Genomic DNA, 24498 nt, shown 5'->3' with positions numbered 1-24498 from the left:
ATGACAAACATCCTCTGATTGGTTTCACAATATTGACCAATCAAAAAAGTGAATAGAAAAAATTAGCAACAAATCCCAGAAGAGTTTGCGGGCTTTACAAAATGGCTGACATGGAGAGGTGTTGTGTGGTTTAATGGGTTTATTGAGGATTTTGCACGAAAAATGACAGAAGGAATCGCTGATTGCATGCCACTGGCGCTTCGATCCGTCGGGGATGCCATCAGGCTTGATTCAGAAAACAGAACGAAGGTTTGGCTTTCCCCTTGTGAATTTCTTTTCAGCTGATCTATTTGATTTTCCAAGAGAAAATGGCTATATCGTTTCGCTGACTCACTGTTTACTGTACTAAAGCCATTGTTTTTAAGACGCATACAACCTTCTCGTGCATCAGTAATGACACTATATGGATATTTAAGGCACGTAAGCGTGCATGGAGAAATTATGTTGGAAAAAGCAGTATCGCCGTGTAGTGGTCGGCTTTCCACGCACTGTTCCTCTTCACTGAAAAGTTATCTCAGTGCTTTGTGTTTTTCAGTGTTTTCTACATTTTCACTCTTTCCCTTAGTAATTTTGCCCTCTTTTTTATTATTTTTCATTAATTTTGACAATATCTGCATCTTTCAGCTACTCTAAGTAGTCTACAGTCAGAGTTCATTTTGTGTACTTCGCACACTTACAGTGTTTTAGAATTCCATATCAGGTCGGTCATCAGCATGCCAGCTTACGTATGCCAGTATATGCCAAAGACTAGGATGATAGTGTCTTGTACTAGTATGCTCAATGCATTTAAAAATCTCTGCTGATGATCTGTGATTAACTACTTATTAACCAAGATTGAGGTTTTTAAAAGAAAATCTCAGACTGATCGAGACCTTGCCGTTTGATCTCACTATAGCTTGGAAAGACTCCGAGGTTTGAGATTTTCTTGTAAAGATCAAACATTCAACGTTAATTCCTTGTTTATTATATGGCTTTTTTTCTTTGTATTTGCAGACCTGTAATCGGCCTGTGGACATTATGGAAGTATAATGCTCTAGAACTAGCCAATCAGAGCGTGCCTTATATCCGCTACAAATGCAAGCCATATAATAAATAACCTTTATTCACTGCAACCTGGGTTACAAGGTAACTCAAGTAATGGCAGCAAAGCTTGATGCGAAAGGACTATTAACACTACTTTATTACATTGCTCATCATAGGAGGCGTATTGTCAATATCTGAGTTGTATGATTTATATCTCACAAGTTCTGAAGGATGATGCTTGGGACAAAGGTTTGTCTTGTGTTTTCTCTAGTTACAAGTTTTTCAGTTCATAGAAATGAAATTGACATAATTTGTGAGAATTTCAAAGGTATTTCTCAAAAAACCATACCCTGTTTGGGGGGGGGGGGAGGGGGGATCCCTATATAAAAAGGATGAGAGTGCTTGTCAAAAATTTAAAAAAGAACCCCTAAGAGGTACCAAGAACCTGTTTTGTGGGTGTGGCTTGAAATGTTTTTTTTTTTACCCCTAAGAGTTACCAGTTCTAAAACAACACATTAGCTCCTGTCATATTTTTTCCGCTCAGTATCCTAAAAGGTATTGCAAAAGCTCCTGCTGTGGAGCTGTCAAGGCTTAACACCCTAAGGGGCAACAAAACCATGCACTATTTTAACCCCTAATAAGTATGACAAGCACCCATGTCCTTTTGACATTTGTTCCCTTCCCCCTTCCCCCAGGAAACTGCTACTATTAAATTAGTTTTTATATGAATTCATTTAAATGTACTTAGTTTTTCTATTTAATGATTAAGTGTTTTCGGGAATACTAGCACAACAGTGCTATTTCAAATATATTTTATGTACGTGTATGTATATATGTACTCTCATTTAACTTCTGGAGTATTTGTGTGCTGAAGATATTAATGTTTTGTTTCTAAACCTCTTGGTAGATATAAGAGTGGTTTTCACTAGTGACACTGCCAAGTTATTCCGCCTACTTCAGCAATGTCAGGAGAGAGCTCTGACCATAATTTCGTCCTTTGGTAAGATATAATCATGTAGGGCAATCATAAAGTGACAGTTATAATCCAAGATGGGGCCAAGCTTTTCAAAGGATGGATAAATTACTATCCACTAGATAAATCACTATCTAGTGGATAAGAGGTAACAAAATGAATTATATTGTCCATCCAGCTGTAAAAGAAGAAGAATGGGTAAGATTCGGGAAGGTTAAGAAAGACTAAAACTTTTTTTCTGTGTCATGTTTTTAAATTTTGTAAGATTGTTAACTAGATGTACAGTACTAGCATAACTTCACATTTCAATCAGCTCCCTCCCATTTGTTCCAAATATGTGCTAAACAATATTGAATATGAAATTGCATGCTGTGAGTGCATGATGTAGTCCTTAGCTGGGTTTACCCTTGCAAGCTTGTGTTTCCTCCATTTACAAGTAAGAGTGGGTAACATAAACTACCAGTAAATCAAGAGCTATAATTGGCAAGCTGAGAGGGCAGAGTGCTTGCTTGCTTGAGATTACCGACTGTGTGCCATAAGAGAAGAAATCCTTTTTTGACCAAACTTGCGTGCTGTAGATGGCTGGATATTAGTACTGTCCATAAACATGCTTAATTAAAAAAAAAACTTGGCCAATGTCAAGTGAACTTGACCTAATTCTTGGTCAATAATAAACAATATAATATTGTATATTAATTCTAATCAATGACATACATGTATTATCTATTTCTGATCCTTAGCAAATGGCACATCAACCAGTCAAAAGCCTGACACTCAACTGACAAAGCATCTTCAGCCTCCACCAAGAGGTGTACCGCGCAGATATTCTGATAGCTCTGTTTCAGATGCTGGCCAGTCAACTCAGTCACACTTGTCTCCTCAGAGTGGAGCACCTCGTAAGCTGTCTGACACAACTGCGCCAAATTCGAACCTGGCACTGCCCTCCACCGATGGACACCTTCATCTACCTTCACCACCAAGTTCTCCCATGCTGCACCATCGAAGGTTTAATAAATTTTATTATATCTCTTGTTTAGTCGAGGAAGTGTGAATATGGTAGGGGTGGTAGCCTCATGGTTAGTGTGCTCACCTCTGGATTGAGCGATCCGGGTTCGAGCCCTGGCTGGTGACATCAAGTTGTGTTCTTGGGCTAGACACTTTACTCTCACAGTGCCTCTCTCTACCCAGGTGTACATGTATAAATGGGTACTGGCAAATTTAATGCTGGGGGTGACCCTGTAATGGGCTAGCATCCCATCCAGGTGGAAGTAGAAATACTCCTAGTCACTTGATGCTACTTAATTGAAACCAGGGCTAAGTGCTGGCTGTGATGGACCACTTGGCTTGTATACAAACTTTACCCTTCACCTTTACCTTGTTTATGGGACATGTTACATATTGTGAAACAAGGCCAACTTCCCTCATGCTTGATTTACAATGTTTTCCTTTCTTCTGAGAGAGGTATAAATTATAAACCTTTTTCTTATCCTAGCTTTCTTGGTCCAAATTACAAGATACATGCATGGAGCATCATTTTCCCCCTTTTTTTGAAAGTATGGATCTCAAACTTGACTAATAAGAAGTCTTTTGATCTTGACCTAAAGAATGTAGTATTTTTATTTTTATTCTAACATGTATTTTGACAATACAAATTTGCCTGATAACAGCTACAAGAAAATTATTTTATGAAGTTTAGTTTACAACTTGTTATCTTTTTACAATTTTTGACTTTTAAGTTCAGGCTCATACCTTTCATAATTAGATGTATTTGCTTTCTATTTAATATTAGAACTGGCAGTTATGATCCCTTGGATAAAGCTTACAAAGAAAACAAGCAGTTAATACAGGCTTACAGGACAAGAATGCAGAATTCAAATAGAGGAGGGAAAAAACAGGATGTGATGTCTCGGGTACGAAAATTTATACCTTAAAGAATTTATGCAGTCATGCTCTTCACAACGGTCACCTTGGGGTCAGAGGAAAGTGGCCGTTGTAGAGAGATGGCCCTAATGGGGAGGTAGCGGTGCACTATAGCACCTACAGGTGTATATCTTTTTTTGGGAGCGACATTTTTATTTTTAAAAAGGTTGTATTGTTAATTGTAATTGTACATACCACAATCAAGATGTATCAATAAAACAGAAACCAAACAGAAACAGAGACCAACAATGCAATGCAGGTTTTACAATATAAAGTGGGATTTTGTATACGTTATTTGTAAGCCGTTGGTTAACTGGCCATTATCAAGAGGTTAGTTTGAGCAGTTGTGGTGTGCTTTAGTGGCTGTTGCTGTTTTGGAGAAGTGACTGCAGTAGAGAGATTAAAATAAGAGTAAATGTATGGACTGTCCACTGCCAGGTACAAAAAAGTGCTGTTTGGAGAGGTGGCCGTTAGTGGATGTTCAACTGTATACTATTCATTATTGTAAGTTATTTTTCTGCTTTGCATGTGGTGCTGATGAGCAGAACACAACATATTTGTCATGTCAAAACAAATTGATATATTCTATTGATAAAGGGCTATTTTTGTCAGCATTGCAGTTTCGCTGCGTGAGCTTGCTTCGTCATCATTTCCCCGATTTACACAATTACAGACCTTCTGCTTTCTCTTACAATCCTCGAGGGGGGCAAAAGAAATAAAAACCGCAAGAAATTAAATGAGTGGGACAGCATGAGCAAGGGAATGAGGGGGAATGTGTCAAGGGAAAATAGTGCACTTTGTGGTCGCCCTGTGCTTGTTACTAGAGCTCGCTTGAAGCTTTGTTCGCTGGCTTAAAACGAAGGAAGAAGGGGAACAACTGTGTACAGACAATTATTTTTACCACTTGTTCATTTGTTGTCGTTTAGTGTAGAGTGAGACTTCTGAGATCACAAGCACAGACAATGTTTTTTAAGTAAATAACTGTAAGGGTTTTCCTCTTGTGCTGCTTCAGTTTCACGGTGGCTGATGGACTAAAGAAAAAGAGGGGCTGGTCATAGTTTAACGTCCATGTTCGTTCCAAAGTGCACACTTTTTCAGTGAACGTGATCACCTTTTGACATATTAGGAGCAACATTAATTGTGTTGTAACAATATTGTTTTGCAGAATCTGAGTTTAATGAGAAGAATGTCAGAAAATCTTGTCATTGCTCAAGTGAGAGAACAAGCTGTATCCTTTGTGTTCATTAAATAGATCTTGTTATGGTGAATTTAATATACATCTGATGTGCTGATATGTTTATTTATACCATGCCATAGAAAATATAGCCAATCAGAATACAGGAAAGCCATTGTTTAAGGTATAACATCCAGCCTTCCCATAATACAATGCGTGTTATCGCATTGATTGTGTTGGCCACTTGTATTTTCTATGGCATGATATAAAATAGTTGTGCAACGCTCTCTCATGGTACACCATGGGATATCCCATTTGTCACTAGTATTATCCTGAGAAGTTATTACTGACTCGTGGGATATTCCATGGCATGCCACTCGAAAGCATTTTATGTGTATAACCAGTTTATGATCACTTCTACCTCGTATATATTACATGTCATTTCAATTTAGTTTTTTCGTCGCGGTCATAACTTTAACTTGAAAATTAGATAAAGAAGAAACTGCTTGAGCGACAACAAAGACTGCAAGAGGAGACAAACAGGTTTGTGATAAACACGTCAAGCAAATTTTTGTGGAGAGGTGCTATTTAACAATTAGACCTGTAGCCCGCAAGGGCTATTGACCATTGAACTAGTCGGACAGAAAAGGCAATAATAAAGTTAGCAAATGAAAGTTGAAGAAATATTTATTTGGGAACAAGACGAAAGATTGCGCCAATTTCGCTACTCGAGGACTATTACTAATAGTCCTCTAGTAGCATAGCCAATTAAAATGCAGGATTTGTATTAGTCCACTAGTTGGGTGATACTAATTGTGATTATTAGCATTGCCTACTTCGTTGTTATTTGTCAGTTGTCATCTGTGATTTTTAAAGGAGCTACGTCATTGTTTGGGCATCTTGAAATGTGTAGCCTAATTTTTTCAAGTTCGGCGTTTGTAATCCCTGTTGATCTTCTCCATCCTTAACTATCCTTGTTCCTTTATGGTTTATTGTTATCTCTTTGGTGTTTTTCCATCTTAGTAAACTATTATTTTCAGGTTTCTTCAAGTTAAAGTTAATTCAAAATAACTCAAAATACCATGACTGAGCTTCTTTCAGTAAGTCTTTGCTTCCCGTAAGGCTGGTTTCCATATCATCGCTACAATCGCTGCAAAAGGAAAGTTTAGCGATGGTAGTGGTCATGGAATCCACTCTCCAGTAATCGTAGAGATCGTTGCGACAACGCTCGCTGAGATACAGCAGACTAAGTATTCCGTTTTATCTCAATAATTGAAGCGATTTTATGGTAGTCGTAAGGATCGCTCAACTTTTCCTGTAGAGATAACAACAGGAAAAAGCGGCGATGGAAGCGATCATATAAAACTGAACCAGCCTTTAAAAAGTACGAACGAGATATTGTCCCAGATGTTTAAATTTGGGGCTGGGGGGTCTTTTTTTCCGATAAACAAAATTATTTTCAGGATGCAGCATCTAGGACATGACCATTAATTTAACTATCTATTTATTTCTGTGTTCAAGACGGTTTGGCCCTGCTGCTTTTTCGACAAAGGAAGAGCAAAACCAGCGTGTTCTTTACACCAAGATTCTGGAGTTTGAACAAGAGGCAGTAAGTTCTTTAGCTACCGACTGCGCATGATAAAGATTTGTACAAGGATTCAGCGTGATGTGCCGTGCATTTCGATTTGTTAATCATTTTAGAAACTATATTTAACCGCATCACTTTTCAGTGCGTTTTCGTTTAATATATCATTTACTAGAAAATGTGTACCTTGGCCTTCTGTCCGTCCACAAAATCGATTTTATTCCTGCTTGTGCGCTCGTGCAAATAAGGGATCTTGCGTCAAGTTTAAGTTGCGTTTAGTTCTCCTACCGTCGAACGTAATCAGTTACTACAAGATTTGTAGCGCTGCAGTGCGGACGTTTACGCAGAGTGAACCAGTAAGTTATTAATCATTACTTCTGTGATTTAAAAGGTGTGGCCGAAACTTTTACGTGAAAAGCTAAAACTTATGCCTTTGGAATCCAAGTTGGTCAAAGAAATAATAACCAAGATATTCAGGTAAGTCTTTGTATTGGAGAGAGTAACTGTAATGTTAGGTTACTTTCAGATTTTCTGTAGTTAATGACTCACTGTTTCTTTGGTTTTCGTCTCGCAGTTCGGCAGACCACCCTCTGACCCAGGTCCTTCTTCAGTATCAATATTACGTGTATCGGAAGCTGGCGCCTCTTGTAAAGGATGTAGGATTCCCGGATGTACGGAGCGGCAGAAAAGCTACGAGCCCTCAAGCTGACGTGATCTTCAATGAATCGCATTCTGATGAAGAAGCCGTTAACAAGGAAAGCGATGCCGACGGGGAGGATGAAGAAAAACACGGGCAGGACACAAATTTGCAACGTTTGCCATCTGATTCTGATAACAAGGAAAGTGGAAATAAAGCAAACGAAGACCAGGAAGACAGTGCTGAGAAAAAGGGACATCATGATGTTGAACAACATGAAGTGGTATATGGGAACACCGGCGACATAGATAAAGGGTCGACCATCGATAGTGAATGTGCCAGTTCTGTAACAGATTTGGAGAAACTTAAGAATCTTCTACAAGAAGAGGCTCAGCCAGAAACTCCTAAAGCTGAGACAACACAGGTTGATGATTCAAGCCATGGACAAGAGCCTTCTGCTGTGGCCTTGGCGAATGAATCTGAGAATTTGGAGAATTATTTCCAAGAACTCGAGGATGATATGTTTGGTTGGGAAAGCGACGTTGCTGACAAAAACGCCTCTGACAGTGAGGCTGGTAATACAGAAGACTGTCGAGAAATAACGAATGAAAAATCACTTTCTGAAGGTAAAGAAGAGAGTGATTCGAGCGTCAAAGAGAACAGAACTGAAGTTGTGGAAGAATCGACTGATGCGAATGATGTGGCAATATTCAGTCCAGTAGATTCGCCACAAGGCGAAGACTCTCATTCTCCTCATGACACACACGAACCCAGTGAAACGGATCAGTCGAGCAAGATAGGCGTTGATTCGCAACATGTTAATGAGAAAGAAGAGTTGATAAATCCAAGATATGATGGAAAGACATTGAAAACGAATGAGGGTGATTCAAGCCTGGAAGAACAATGTCCTGACGAACAGAGAGCCAGTGGTAATACCAACGACGACGACGAAGAAGAAGTCCAAGAAAGAAAAGACTTAGAAACACGTGACACGCCAGCGGAACAGACAACTGATCGGGCGAACTGTGGTGATCAAGGAAATGAACAGATACCCAAGTTACCTTTGTTTGCAGGTGAGGATGGCAACAACAGAAAAGAACAGGATGACGGCATAACGGTACCACCCACTGATGAAGTAAGAAAACAGTTAAAGGACGTCTTGGTGGATGTGCGGTTTTTTCTTGGTATGTAAATTTGGTAAAGTTATTTGACGAGATTTTGATCACGAATCGAGCTCTTCGTAATCATTAGAGTCTCATTAGGCCTTCATCAGGGTAACATAGGAAGGACTGACTCGTGTGAGTTTACGGTACCATTTGCCGTTTTTTGACAAATCCCCATAGAAACAGTTTCCCGTTCTCACATAACAATCACAGAACATTGATTAAGTCTGCGTGTTAGCACGTGTGGTGGATATTGCCTAACGTATCAGCCTGTTCCATGTTGCTAAATAGCGTCACAGATAATTGCTTCACCCCATTCATTAGCCGGCCAAAATACATGATTGTGCATTAATATGACTCGTGTCCAAAGAAAACTGGGCAAAAACTCTTTGGCATGGTCCTAGTTCTCCATACTTTCCAGGTCTATTCATTCCTAGAACAGAACTTAGAACTTGCCTGATAGTTTTTCATGCCGTATGCGACAGGTTCTTTTCCAAACTCTGTTACCGTACGCTTGCATTATAGCTTGTCAGTGTCTAGCTGTTGGGAAAAATTGCCAACCAGTGCTTTTTTTTTGTTTTGTTTTGTTTTGTTTTTTCCAGAAAATCTTCAGAAGCTATTAATTCTTGCTTATGAACCACTGGATACACCAGCCGGTCGAGATTTGTGTTATTCCTGCATGGAGTTCCCTTTCTTTAAACCTCTGTGGCCCATGCTGTTAGCTGTGCTCAGGTGAGACGAACTGGTACACAGGCTCCCTCGGTTAGTTGGAGACGAGCGAGGGGAGAACGAAGGGAGTCTAGGGTGAGAATTGTTTAGATTCTCCTCGTTTTCATTTTCCTCGCTCGCCCCCGTTCTCGGTTGGTCGCCCGCAAACGAGAGCCTGGAACAGGCTAGCTGTTACTGAGTTTAAAACTTTGTTTTCTATTTTACCGCGGTCATTAAAAGCTGATCCAAACAGTTTTTGTTCTTTCTGATTGTTTGTGAACAGGCAAGTGAATTTCGAGAAAGAACTTCGTTTGGCTGACGTGATGTCAGATAACATCAATAAAGACCCTGCTGAGCTGGGTGTACCTCAAAGACTCTGCCTCGATGAAAAGGTGCGCGCTTACGAGCGAGAGGTCCCTTTTTTCTATGCAGCGTTTTCATATGACGTCACGGTGGCCATATTGTTGTTCCCAAACAATGAATTTTCCATCCTTTAGGAATATGCAAAAATTTTCTATCAATTGGGAACACTTATATGACCGCCGCGAAAAATAAGCAAAACTATGGTTGAGAACAATAATTTAGTTGCATGATGTTTAAAATAACTACCGAGGATGATAACTGTCGATGTTACGGCGGAGGAAAATATAGCAAGTATGATTCGCATACTCCTGTAGCATTCTTTTATTCAGTGATAGTAGCGGCATTTGCAGGTTAAGAAGGGAAAGTGCTTTCTTTCTCACCCTGCTTAGTGGCTTCTGAATTATAACGATCGCATAGTAGACTACAGTATCAGAGTAAAACATGCCAAGAAAGTAATAATTTTACGCAAAAACGCGGTTTGCCGTTTGAGGGAGCGACTGCGTGGGGAAGTTGAACACAATATCTGATCAGAGGACTGGTAAAGGATTACCATATAAGGGACTACGCTATTTATATTAGCGACGTTTAGCGATGTTAGGAAAGGTCGCTGTGTTAAGTAGCCGCTGAATAAAAGTTACTGCGTGGTTCCTAATTCAGGAATATTTAGAAGTCGATTTTTACAGTAAGATGTTTTGTATTTAAGAAATAGAAAACATGTACCGTGTTTCTATCGAGTTTTAGTATAAATCTACTAGCGTTCAATCACGAATGCCGTTCTCTGATTGGCTACGCTACTCACTATCTATTCTGTGATAGATCGTGAGTAGCGTAGCAGTGTACCCTTTTTAACAAAATGACGGCCGCTTCTTGGCGTTTTCTTAGTGTCTGTGAAGAGGATTTCGATAAAATTTTTAGCGACTAGTAGATTTATACTAAAACAATTAGATTATTCGCTCTCGATTCCTATCGCGCGATAGAAATCTCGAGCTCATAATCTAATTGTTTAATAGAAACACGACTTTTTAACCAATCTGCGCGCGTATTTTCTTAGGACTGTTTTCTAATAAGTTTTACATGGAGACGCAGCGTGTCTTGTTTCGTAAGAGACTATTGCCCATGTATGTCTTGTTTTTCTTCAGACCATTCTTGACGCAACAGGTAACAAGTATCCGTATCAGATGGCAGTTGAAGAACTTCACAAAGTCGTCACGCTCTTTTGTCCTTTGGAAAAATTAGAATGCTTAGGTATTGTTCTTAACTTCAGTAAGGAGTCGTCTTCAGTTTAGCACCGGCATGCAACAAGGAGAAAATTCTGAGTCCCTGCGACGGGAATCAAACCCATAACTTTCCGCACACCCGTCGGACGCTCTGAATGTTTTTATCAGGCCTCTCATTGTTTGAGATGTTGTTTTTGTGGATGTGAAAGTACAGGTTTCCAAACTCAGCAAAAATGACAGACGTTACACCTTGTCGAATCTTTTTCGTTCACTTCGGCGGCGTATTAGGCGAGTTTGGTCGAGCAATTGTTCATGTAAAATACCCATGGCGAGACCAAACGAGTCTGATATGCCGGCGAAGTGTGCCAAAAAGGTACGATTAGGTATTTACCTACCGTTATATGGTAGCCATATCAGATCACTGACTTGATATCGCCGGATATTGGGACAGTAGAAACAGATTGTGATTGGCTAATAAAATTGCGAATTGGGTACGGTAATTTGGACAAAAGTCTGATTGAATTAAAATACTTCCAGGAGAAACGCAAGGACAGTTACTATTTCAAGGTCTTTTTATTGATGTTGTCTTTCCAGTCGCTTGGCTAGAGGTATTCAAACAAATAGTTTTGGGTGTTCTTTTCACAGTGCGAACGTCACGTTGTATCTGCCAGTGTGTTGAAGATTACTGGGAGACTAAAGGAAAGCCACGCCACAGCTCAGAGACTGCCATGTAAGTCATCATTTTATCGGACGAATTTTCGTGATGTACAAACTTACACTTCGATTGAAAAAAAATACCTCAAAACGGTAGATACCAGAGGGGCAGTACCAAACGAATAAGGAACAAGGACTCTTAAAGATTTAGACCAAATACCAACGATAACCAAATTTTAGGGGGTTGATATCGATATTCCAAGATCTGCCGTGCGCCACTAAATCATGTTTCCTGCTTGTTCCCCCGCAACCGTTTAAACGGCACAGCCCGTGTCGCGAAATAGCGTGCTCTCACGTGAACAGGTATTATAGTTTACAGAAATATGATTTATTTTTGTTTTAATTTTATTTTAATGGTATCAGTGGCTGCGACGACTTGTTGCCTATCCTGAGTTTTGTTATTATTCGGAGTGGAATGGCGCAGTTAGTTTCTGAGTGTGACGCCATGGAGGAATTCATTCCCGAGGGGTGAGTTCTCAATATTAAATTTCTTTCATTGATGGGTAGAGGGTACTTGTTTATGCACTTACGAACTTCTTAGGCTCCATCCACATTACGCCGTCACGAAAATGTGGCTTTTGGAAAACGCTCTTCAAACCGGAGGAATTTAAAAACGCCGGCTTTGCGTTTTGGTGTGGACAGAAAAAATTTTGAAAACGGAGATTTTCGTAAACGATGACGTCACGATAATCACGTGATTTCCCTGCCCGAGTTTAACTCAACCACAAATCCAAAATGAACGCTGATTGTTGCTTTGTTGTTTTTAAATTCCTCCAGCGTAGTGTGGGCGGAAAACATTTGATACATTTTCAGAGTGAAACCTCCGTCTTCAAATCCCTCCTGCATATTGTAGACGGGGCTCAATCGCTTGAAGGAAGGTGTTGTTTTCCTATTTTGTTTTTAAAACAAAGTGTCATATTTCCCCGTAAATTAAAATATTTTTTCTGTTAAAAAAAGGAACGAATTGTGTCCAATCTGTGTGATAATTCTTGACAATTCTTTGCTGGATTTAGGTGTTTCCACTTTTAGAATATAATGTTAGCAACGTAGAGCAGGCAGTGAGATAAAAGGAGACGTGAAGATGAAACGGAAAACGATTCCTTACATCTACTGCGATCGCTTTCCTCCGATATTAATCGAGCAATGTGGTGTGAAATGGATAACTTCTTTCTGGTCCTTTTTTTTTTTTTGAAGGTACCTCATGGGAGAAGAAGGTTACTGTCTCACGACTCTTCTAACAGCCCTGGCTTATTTGGCCACCCTGAAGCCCACGTGACCCTGCTCTCTGAAGAAACATCAAGGCACAAGATGAAACTGGAATGTGTTGGATTAACCTGTACACTAGCTTTGGAATCCCATCTGAGGCCAAACGTGTGAATGAATTAGGCTTTCTTCTCTTGGAGGCCATTTTGACTGGATTCGTAGAATGTGTTAGGCCTGTGTTGAATTGCTCCTCAGTAGTTGTTTACGTGACCCTGCTTGTTGGCATTTGGCTCGTAACGCAATATTTCTCTGAAGATTTGCGTGACGACTCAAAAATCAACTGATACATGGACATAGTGTGAGATAGTGGATCTTGTGGTTCAATTTTACCCGTGGTACAACTTGGTAGTCTCCTTTGTGCTGGTGTATGGTAAGATATTATAATGTGTAGGAAACGAAAGAAGATACCAAATTGTATAAAGGGTAATGGTGAACCACAACGTGGATGTGGTGTCCTTTCTCAGAAGTACGGAAGAAAATGAGTAGTGACGTACCGTAATGATTTGATATAGCGCCGGGGTTCAAGGGAGGGCCGTTATGGAGAGAAGGCGCTTATTAGGGAGGGGCGCTTGTGTCCCTTTCGAACATATACATCTGAATGTGACACAATAAAATGAAATACAACAGATCCTTAAACTCAAGAACTGTAACAAGAGGGGTCCTAATAGTCATAGTGTTCAATATTACGTTTAGATGAGGAAGCAGACTTCATAGTTCATCATCTAATTACTCTATTCTAAGTCATTTTCTTTAATTTCACTTTCGCTATCGGGGCGCTTATCGGAAAGAGGCGCTTATTGAAAAAGACGGCACTCGGCGAGGAGTGCTTATTATAAAGAAGGTGCTTATTGGAAGGAAGGAACTAAATAGAATCATCACGGTATTCATCAGACTTGACACGAACGTAGCAGGGCAGTAGATGCAATTCACATAGACAGGAAGGGAAAATCTTACATTTAAAGTCCAGAGACGGTAGAATTTGTAAACACTGAAGTATGGCATACAGTAGTCATCGTATAGTTGCTTTATTTTATGACACTTTATTTTCGGTTATCGATACAAATATACGCCAGAACTCAATTGAAAAGACAGGTGTTATTGCGTCATGCAAAGCATGCAGACACGGTCTTTATTCGTCGTTACATGAATATTGCGCCAATTAAAACAAATGTTGTTGAGTTATGAAATAGACTCGAAGGCGTCCGAATTAAAACATAAATTAAAATACATGTTACTGTAAAGTGTATGCTTGTGATAGTATCTTACCGAAAATGGTGAGTAAAGGTATTATTATTAAATTAGTATTTTGCGAAACCAGCTTATCTTAATATCCACAGGAACATATATTTGGATGTATTCTGATAGGGAATATTGATAATACATAAAACGGAAAATAAAAGGCAGTAAAAATGTACCGCGAAGTGGCTGCAGCGAGATTGTCTATATGAAAACGTCAAACATTGGATAATGGGTTGAATTGATTCGCGCGATATAGCTATAAGTATGTATTAAGTATATAAGTATATATTATGTTTACATGTATATCATAGGGCAGACACCCCATGTATTTGTATGAACATAAATCACTCTGGCTGTTTAAGGACATTTAGTGTTTAAAAGTCACTCGAAAGCTCTCGTGTGCCTAAGGTGGCTCACAACAGTTTCCAGCTCTTTTCAGCTCTATAGTGGCTCTCATGGGATTAAACAAATGCCCAATAATTGGTAAAGAGGTATAAGTCACCCTCAGAGCGATTTGCACTTGAGTGTCGAAAAGTAATTGGTTTCTCATCACTACGCTACGCGATTGGCTTATTATTATTACAAAACTGGCGCAACTTCATCCAAAACCAATCGTGCCTCGTTCGCGCGTGCTTTCCCGCGCTTTGCTTGGCGTCAGCTGCATGTATTTACATCGAGTTTTGATCGGTCCATTGGATTATCTGATTGAAAACCACAATATATTTAGCGTTAAGGGCGAAGAACTGAAAAAACGGCCCCTATAAGGAGAAGGCGGCATGTGAGATTCTTAAGGTGGTGGGAACCAGTGTTCACGCTTTTCAACCTCGTTCCCAGGGTCTCTCTCCTCTGCCACCCTTATCGTTGGGAGAAATAATTTTTTGTTTTGAAAAACATGCTTAATTCGCTACTCGCCAAACAAATATGCACTCATCCAACAGCACTAGAGAGTTACTTAACACAAAATATTGTTAGGGAAATTTGCATATTTTGATTTACTTTACTGATCCAGTACCCGTCACAAATTAAATTCTGCGGCGCTCAAGTGTGTCATTGAAAATACGAGCGTAAGCTGTTTCTTATCGCGATGTCTTGAGCACTTAAAAGAATGATTTTCTTCTCTTACATTGCTGGTTTCTTGTTTTTTATTGCACAAATAACAACATCTCCCGGTTTTGTGCGTCAGGGACATTTGAAAATCTATGGCTATGTAAGTACTTGATGCTTTCTGTTATTTACATCTTAACTTCTGTTGTACGCGCAGGGGTCTGTTTTCTGTTCCTTGTATTCCTAACTCACTGCGTCGCATATTTTAAATCAAAGTAGCTCATCTCATATTTGTTCTTTTTTGAAGAACTTTGCTTTCCTCGCAAGCTTCTGTGGAAACTCCACCGGACCTGTTGTTCAGTATAATATCTCATATCCGCAGGTATTCATGGCGGTAGTCTTTGTATTTAGAAACTTCGTTTACAACTCTTTCTCCGAGTGGTAAAAGTCGTTGTTTTTGTTTGCACGTAAACAGACCTTCTCTTTGTTCGGCCGCTCACGTTATGAGCTCGCAACATCGGCAGTAACACCGCTTAGTAAAAACCTTCGATTAAAATTTTAAAACTGCACATTAAATGACCCAAATATCATACATCAATTCCGAACTTATTTTACATGTAAAATAGACATGCGCTAGTACGAGCTAAATTAGTCTCAACTGGAAATCATGCTTGGCTTTAAGCAATTTGTTTAGGACAAATATAACGCAATCTGAACTATTTAAACCGACTGACATAATTTTTCGAGATAATGTTTTTCACTTTATCTTATAGGAAATATTTTCCTTGTTATAAAATTTCTCTGGAGTTGATTTCAAGCTCTAATTTGTCCACATTCTAACGAAACAGTACACCAATGTCCAATATTTACGTTGTGGTTTATCGTTTTTATTATGCCACCGCAGGAAAAGAAAATGAAGCTAAGAGAGGGCATTTGTTGATCACCGTATGCTGGATGTTTTACATATTCATGGTATTCATACCTAGATATCAACCAGATATCAACCTAATTTAATTATTCAACGACCGAAGCATTGACGTAGTTTTTATTTAATGTATTAATCTTTCGTTTTCCTTTTAGGAATTTTGTTGTTACAGTCTGTTCAGTTATTTTGAAGACCAATGGTGGAATATATGGCCTCATCCAGAACTGGTTTGTTTCTCACTAAAATAATACTCCACTCAATTATTTTCTATAAAATTCGGACCGCATGAAATACTTATTATGACAGATGATATAATGCGTTAACAATATATCTTCTCTTGGCGTGGGCGAATAACAGCCGCACTGAAGATTTGAGTCTAATTAATTTGGATTTCTGTTTTCGCCAAATGTAAGCATTTATCTGTTTGTTAGATAACAGCAAGATAGGATAACAGATTTTGTTCGATTCGCTCATTAAGATGAAACGATTTGAAGAGGCTAGCTACCCTAGCTTTTACATATTCTTGCCAGTCTTCTAGTGTTATCAAATAACTATTTCCTTACGAGATGTTGGCTTTTGTAACCTGCACTAAATTATGGCGCGAATCTTCCTTACTAAGTTTAGGCAAATGGAATCTGTGTTTTCTCCATAGTTTAACTATCTGCACTCTTAAGTTTGCTTCCCCACACATTTTGATCAATGTTTATTTTTGCACAATTTCGAAATTATTATTGTCAGTATTAATAATGATTGTACGGCTCGCATGATATAAAATTTGAGTAAGTCAGCGTTACTTATCTGTAAGTCTAAACAACTGAAACTCTTACTGACATTTCTGATATTTTTGATGAGCATGTAAATTGTTTGTGCGCAGGTGCAACGTCGGGTATCTCGTTCCCAGACTCTTCGCTACTACTGGCGATGCCAGTAGAGCAGAGTTGGGGTCAGGGGAGGGGGAAGGGGTGAAAATGTCGGCTGAGTTATTAAATGTGAGTAAGTAGGCTAGCCATGGATCTCAAGAAAGACTGGTTCGCGTACTGATCAATCGATTGATTGATTGATTGATTGATTGACTGATTAAAAAGTGTACTGATTGATTTGAAAGGTCTCCTGTCAAAAAAAAAAATGCAACATTAAAGAAGCAGTTACATATGAAGCAAATCACCGGTTGAAGGTTGTTAGTTGTGTTACAGGACTGTGTTGAGAAGACGAGTGTCCTGGACCGCGATGGAAGTCAAGTTCTTAACCTGACGACAACTGATTCCCGCGCTGGCTGCCGACTTGTCTCATCTGTAAATGGTTCAATGGATATTTCATGTCAAGGTAACGTGAAGCTTTCCAGTTACTAGCATAAAAGAGGATGAAGAGTGAGAGAGTTAATCCTCCATATAGGCCTTACTCCCATGAACACTTGACATTTTTCTGTACACTTTTTTGATCACTATAGAATGAAGGTTTTCCACATAATGAGCAAGATTAGTGTTTTAACAGTGTAAAATGCTAAATACTCTTGTTGATACGAAGAGCTCTCATCTTATGGTCAGTAAAAAAGGGTACAAGAAATGTTAAGCATTCACGGTTCGAATGTTCTTACTGTAACTAACAACATAGGCAATGTTATCCCCAGGCTTACAGATGTATCAAGTGCAGACAAAAGACCTGTACACACAGAAATGTTGGTTTTTAGCAGTCAGTAACTGCAATTCTTCATTCCAGGTAAGAACTTACTCATCTTAAACTTAACAATAATTGTTCTTTGCGTACCTACTTGCATATGTTGGTCAGCATTCCTTCTGAATCGATCTCATCACCAAGAATCTGGTTTAACTCTAGTCCTCTCAAAAAACAATTTATTTTACCACCACGAAAACGATTACAAACTGTCCTGACCATTGTGGAAGTTGGGAAAGTAAAAAATAAAAAAAATCAATTATAAAATAAAGAAAATAAAACGAGAGGGTGGAATGCAATTATAATACAACAAAATAAGTTGTATCACGTTTATTCATGATATTGAATTGAAGCCTATCAATATACTTCTTTAATTTAGCGGAAACTATCAATTTCGCCGGTTGTTGTAGAGGTTAGACGCGCACCGAGTGTCCGGCTGGTTGCAAAAGAATGGTCTGAAAGAGCTATGGGTCTTGGAGGTTTCTTCTGATGAAATTAACCAAACTGGTCTTACACCATAGCTTACGGAAATGGAACCTTACTCAATTTTGACAGCGGAAGTTCTTAAATACAGTGAAGTGGATTCTGGTGCAATTGATTTGCGTTTTTAGTATAAATCTTGTCCTCAGATGTAACATCATTAGAAACAATAAAAACTACTTTCTAAGAGCTATGGGTTTTTTTAAGTAATTAATGAAGTATTACGGTCATCATGATTATTACTCGAGCAGCTACTTTTTACTCCGGCCGCACCTTTTTGAAGAAAAAGATCATCCCCACAGAGCCCTTGCCCTCCCCTCTCCGCCTCTTCCAAGCTTTGAGCACACCACTGATGTTGGTTTTTTATCTTAGGGATTACAGCTGGATTATTTTCTCAACATAAGTGGTAAGTATGAGCTAAATATCTTTCTTGGCATGAATTCATATTCGATCCTAATTCACTTGCTGATTGTACGTGGTTTTGAGTGTTTTCGTTCCAATTTCTTTTGTAGAAGCAACACCAAACATGGCGCCCGAAAAACTTGACCGCAGAGTCCCGTTAGGACTGGTGTTGAGTTCTATGATGATCAAGTGGTTTTCGTTAGATGTATAAGCTGAGGGCCACCAAAAAGTTCGTAATGTTGCACATAAAATGCACGCCAAAAAGTTTTGTGCTTCCCTGTTTTTGAAAATCGCGATGGAATATTGTTCATACTTCGTAAACATAGACATTAAAATTGTGGATATTTTAATAGTCCTAGAAGAGCATATAATTTCTTATGATTGTTGTGAAGCGAAAATAAACGTTATCTTGATCAGATCTGTTCAGCTCGCCGAATGCTCAAACTAAATATGTAACGCCAGCGATCATCTCCAAAAGAAAATGCGAAAAATGAGCCGTCGTGGCTCACTTTCTGCAAAATACACAGAACTTGGCCATTTCACGTCATTGTTTTACAGAGGGCGGCTAAAGGCTGGTTTTCACTAGCGACGGAGTCGTAGTCGGAGTCATAATCAGAAGCATAAAGCGATACGATCTGGTGAAAATCAAACCAACGGAGTCGGAAGAAAAACACCCATTCCGCTTATGACTCCGTCGCTTACGATCTAGTGAAAACTAGATTGTCGGAGTCGGAAGCAAAAGCGGAAAAATAAACCAATCACAATGCTCGATTCCGGGCCTTGTGATTGGTTGGTTCTTCCGCTTCTGCTTCCGACTCCGATAATCTGTTTTCACTAGATCATAAGCGACGGAGTCGTAAATGGAATCGGAAGAAATGGAAACGTTCTGATTTTTCCGACTCCGATTCCGTCGAGCTTATGACTCCGCTTACCTGACACTTAAAACGTCTGACACGTAAACACTTATATGTCTCTGACTACGACTCCGACTCCGACCCCGACTCCGTCGCTAGTGAAAACCAACCTTAAGAAAGATACCACGATTTATAATGCTTGTCCATCCCCATTGTACTGCTCATTAAGTCTTTTGTTTAATTTGGTGACGTTTTCGTTGTCGTTTTCGTCGCGGTTTGCTGAAGCTCGACAATAGTAAGGAGAGGTGAAGCGATGATTATATTCTTCTTAATGCGAAATTTGGAAACAATTTGATCTGAGTCTTTTTCTGCCAGTAATAAGTTACATAGTCGTTACACAAAACAACTTGTGATACTTTTCTGTTCTTTCTAAAGTGAGGAGAATAGACTTCAGGTTGGGACATGCTTGAGAAATTTCAAGTTTCAATGGTGGAGAAATTAAAAGTCCCAGGACACTGATGTAATGCAACGAATTATCTGTGTTTTACAACTGATTTTCAAAAAAGCACTGCTATCCTCTTAAAAACACGTTGCTTACCCCCTCCCCACCCAATACACTTCTTAAACTCAGAAGGAAATGCGGGTACACACGTTTCCAACATTAAGGGTGGGGTGGGGAGGGCTGGGCAAGTGTAGTTGCATTCGCACCTGACTGTTTGTTTGGCGCGTGTGAAAAAGCGCCACAAGTGCAAAATTTGTCCCAAGACTTTTGTCCATGACTGCAGATAGTAAATAGGCCATATTCGTATTCTCAGTATTGGATTGGAACTAGCTTGCAATGGAGGCTCAAGCGGGGGAATATCATTAAAAAGAGATCAAAGTGATTTGCATTTGAAAAGACTCCCGCATTAGCCTCACTTGCAAGCTAGTTCCAGTCCAATACCGAGAATACGGTCTCTTTATTATCCAACTGCAGCGAATACCATCCAAATAACAGCACAAATATACAGCGATATTGTACAGTTATTTGTACAGTAGAAAACCTGTTTGCCGTCCAGGTCGGCGCGCGCACGCAAAACTGTCACACTCTCCCTCTTTTCATTGATAAATATTGACTACAGCAGTCGGATAATAAATCTCTTATAAGGTGATTTGGTGTGTAGTATCGTTTTATATTTTTAATCGTTGTTTGTATTTTGACTCGCCCGACGGGCTCGTCAAAATACGGCACAACTCGTAAAAATATACAGCGATACTACACACCAAAACATCTAATAAGATATATGAACATGCGCACAGAGCGTACCAGCTGTAACTAATGCTGGCTCATCCTCTGATCTCGATTTGCAGTGACCTAGAGGCTCGCCGCCTCCGGGAACAAGATTGAGTAAATTGAAACTGTGTTATCCATTTGCTCTTTACAACGCCAGGGTCTTAGTGCCGATTGTACACCGATGAGCATACACTTTACTCTTATAGGCGAACGGTCAGTTAATTCTACTCTAGGTTGCCAGTTATGCATGGCGACTCAACTGCGTTATAGCTTTTATTCAAGCGTAAAACAAAACACAAACACACAAGAAGTGAATTTTATAATATATTTAACTGGCACTTATTTTACTTCCAGCTGAACTTAAAATACAGGTTCTGTTCTCAATCTTTAATCATGCCAATGTTATTCTGTCATAACTGACACTACTTGTTATTTATGTCTCGATTCTAAATCCATGAAAGTCTATGAAGGGTTCAAGGGCTGTCTTAACCTAAGAAGCGAAATGTGACGTAACCATCCCCTTTGACGCATGCTCCTGTCTGCATTTCACCAGGAACAAACGAACCGCCACCGCCTGATATGAAGATGTCCGCAAAGCTTCCGTTAACACTTCCTCCAGAGTATCCTCCCCCTCCCCCTGGTAGAAAAAAGATGATGCTCCACCTCCGCCAAACCCGCCATCACAGCAGATATAATAAAATTGAGTTCTACCTCTTCCACCGTTTAGAAATGATTCGCCAGCACCTCAACCCGTGATTTTACATTTTTTACTTTGATTGAAGCATTCACCATCACCACGGAATCCTCCGCCACTGCTTGCTCCAACTATTTCCCTCCAGACACATGGTTCCACACAAATCAGCCGGCCACCCTGTCCAACAATGCCAAGCATCAATCCTTCAGCTTCCTCAGCTAGTCCTGGTCCACCGTCTCTTAAGCTTTTATAGGCCTCATATGGCTGCCCTCCACCCCTCCTGCAATACTGAGAGGGGTACTCTTGGAAGGAAAAAACACAGAAGATCCTCCACCACCACTACCTGCAAAGTGTAGTGAAGGGGAACTTAGTTTCTGAAACAAAATGGCGCGTATGTACGAGTTATTGTATCACCTCGTAAGTCTTAAAAGTCTCCCAAACTCGCTACTGCGACTAATTCACCTTTATCAACGTCATGTTCATCAATAGCTAAGTGTTTCACTCCGCCCGTCGACGCAGCTCAAAAGTTTCACTTTGGATGAAAAATAATTAACAATTATTCACCGAAGTGGAGTTAAATATCCATCACTTTCACCGACACTGAGGTGAATAATTGTCTTAGTATATACCACACAAGCTGAATAATTAGCGGACCAAAACGTTATTTTATGTGTGACAAGCGGTCGGAAATTCTAAAATCTCTCGCGCCGGCTGTTCAGAGGTGAATGGTACTCGTTAATCACCTCCGAGTTAACCAATCAGAGCGCGCGAAAAGCACTATTCACTTGTGTGGTATATACTAAATGTTTCTATTGACAAAACTGGTTTTTGTCCACAGCTTTACTGCCAACTGACGGAAATGGAACAATGCTAAATTTTGACGGTGGAAGTTCTTAATTACCATGTAATGGATTCTAATGCAGACTACCTCGTTATTAACTTGCGTTTTTAAGACAATACTTGTCTTCAGATGGAACACCATTAAGAAAATAGAAACTTCTTGTTCAATGTGTAATGACTTGTGCAGTGAGGTTTTCAGCCATTCGATTCATTGACAAAGCGACAAGCTTTCGTCTACAACTCACAGAGAATAGCCAAATGCATCTCAGCCTAATGAAATCCCTTTAATTGGATAGCTCAATAAAAATATAAGCCGAAGTGGTGTAGATTTGAAACGAAATGACCGTTGTTATAACATTAGAACTCCAAGTGCTTTCTTAATGTAAGAGTTACTGCTACTTCTGCACTCTGCTATTCCTACCCATGTGACACATTGTGTTTCTTTGGCTCGTGTCTCAATGAAGCTTATATTGAACACCGCGAGCGTTTGCCAAAAAAAAAAAAAAAAAAAATTGAGAAATACAACTCTTTTGAGTCTACCTACAATTGATATATGGAGGAGCCCCCGGCAATAGTTTTATTTTACAGTTCCCTTTCCTACAATTTGACACCAATTTAATAGAATTATCCAGCTTGTTACCCCTTTTTACTCCACATTCTTCTCCAGTCTACGGCAGTTTGGCAAGAACATGAAAACGTGTCTCTCTTCTCGTCAAACAAACAAGAACCACCATTAAGGCACCCAGTCATGAGGCATCCCTAATATCAAACAAACAAACAAACAAAAGAAAAGAAAAAAAAAAAGCCAGACACAGGAGCAAAAACAACGAATTAAACTAAAACAAATTGTTCCAATTTTCTTTGCGAAAAAGACGTCCATGCTACAGCAAGTAAGCACCCTATATGATTACCTTGAGATGCAAAGAGAAGGTACTGCCATGTTGATCTTGGAAGTTGCTGTCTTCGTTGACAGTCGAGATATCGTGCTTGTTTAGTTCACAAGTTCCTTTATCGCCACGCCCAGTTAGCTGCTCGAAGTTTGTAGAAGAACACCATGTGTTTCTCATACATGAATGGCTACAGGACATCAAACTGAGAGACTCAAACCGTTGAACAACGTGGCCCATAAGCTTCTTGTTTTGCCGAGTCGTGAAGTAGGCCGATGGAGATAAAGAGTTTTCATCAACGGCGAAAGCCGCGACAACATTAAAGAGAACTTTGGGAAATACAGTAAGCAACCAAATCACTTTAACTTTCATTTGGAAAAGATCAGCTTTGTATATAACGCAGTTTTGGAGGAAAGTAGAGTAGAGTGTTACTTTTCCAGAAGAAATTGGTTTTGGGCTTTTCTTTTGAGCACGAATCCCTGTGCTGTCGAAATGAAAGCGGCAACAACCGTAAACTCGAGGTTTTATCTGTGTACTCAAATTAGTGCACTTAGCGCACTTCATCCAATTGTGAAACATTTTAAAGGTAATGTCACTGTCACAAAAGCAACTAACGGAAAATACCTGCCAACATCAGCTCCGTGGGTTAATCCGTAAGTAAACAATTCAGGTAAAAGCAGGAAATTAAACTTCTGTAATTAAATGAGTAAAGTTCAGAAGAAGTAATTATAACTGGACTCTCTCAGTTTATCCAGGTTGCTAACCTGACTCGTCCCTAGTCGTCTTTATATAGCACACGGCAGCGCGCGAGGTGGAGGAGCAGGGGATGATGGGAAGGGAGAAGGGGAAAAGACGACGTCTTCCTCATTCATATTCTCCCTATCCATCTCACCTTGCGCTCCCTTTCTCGGTACCCATCTCTCCCTGCGCTGTAACACTCCTGTATGAAGACGACTGGGGACGAGTCAGGGTTGCTAACTACGTTGGAGCACCGATGTGATGCCGTGGCCGACATTCTTCAATCTTGTCAAAGCTATATATTAAAATCTATGGAATGGAACCCAGGTTTAACGAAACCCCGTTATATAGAAACGAAACAATTTTCTCAGATCAGTTTTGCGGCTTCTTGTATGGGGGTTTCGCTGCATATAAAAGTCGGGCTCTATTGTAATCCCTTTGGTCGTAAATGGAATGTGGAAGAAGAAGTCTGTAGGACCCTGTAGAGGCTGCATGCCGAAGGTTTTCAACCTTTTAAGAAATGTTACGTAGCCGTTATTATTCGATCTTTGAAGACCGATATTAATTTTTTTCTTCCTTCCTGCCTATGATTCTGTTTTCAGTCGTATCATTGTGATTGCTCTTTCGCGATAATTGAAAACTAAGTAACATTTTGTGAAACTTTGGTTTGACCAACTTTTCGTCGACAGACTACCCGGGTGGAGTTAGTGG

At 39.7% G+C, this 24498-nt stretch overlaps 3 protein-coding genes and 1 pseudogene across 3 annotated transcripts in view; 3 read left to right on the top strand and 1 right to left on the bottom strand.

Moving 5' to 3' along the window:
* The window catches only part of LOC145466643 (uncharacterized), a 246132-nt gene that overhangs the window by 204246 nt on the left and 17388 nt on the right, over positions 1 to 24498 (top strand). The gene's annotated exons all lie outside the window — the stretch shown is intronic.
* Positions 63 to 14782, top strand: LOC145465230 (VPS9 domain-containing protein 1-like). The gene is made up of 16 exons (XM_081449002.1): positions 63 to 249; positions 1200 to 1272; positions 1931 to 2023; positions 2737 to 3001; positions 3786 to 3906; positions 5082 to 5144; positions 5581 to 5633; positions 6612 to 6699; positions 7067 to 7152; positions 7250 to 8496; positions 9078 to 9207; positions 9467 to 9575; positions 10686 to 10791; positions 11409 to 11493; positions 11841 to 11945; positions 12672 to 14782. The coding sequence occupies exons 1-16, from the start codon at positions 163 to 165 to the stop codon at positions 12751 to 12753; spliced, it is 2793 nt and encodes a 930-aa protein (XP_081305128.1). The 5' UTR covers positions 63 to 162; the 3' UTR covers positions 12754 to 14782.
* On the top strand, positions 14791 to 19804 carry LOC145465231 (transmembrane protein 145-like). The gene is made up of 7 exons (XM_081449003.1): positions 14791 to 15186; positions 15331 to 15405; positions 16104 to 16175; positions 17142 to 17271; positions 17576 to 17664; positions 18472 to 18505; positions 18612 to 19804. Exons 1-7 carry the CDS (start codon positions 15085 to 15087, stop codon positions 18710 to 18712), a joined length of 603 nt encoding a protein of 200 aa, XP_081305129.1. The 5' UTR covers positions 14791 to 15084; the 3' UTR covers positions 18713 to 19804.
* On the bottom strand, positions 20905 to 24064 carry LOC145465022 (uncharacterized; annotated as a pseudogene).

This window comes from Orbicella franksi, chromosome 13, assembly GCF_964199315.1.
Source record: "Orbicella franksi chromosome 13, jaOrbFran1.1, whole genome shotgun sequence".
NCBI lineage: Eukaryota > Metazoa > Cnidaria > Anthozoa > Scleractinia > Merulinidae > Orbicella > Orbicella franksi.
Note: the sequence above shows the minus strand (reverse complement) of the source record. Positions and strands in the feature narration are given on the sequence as shown.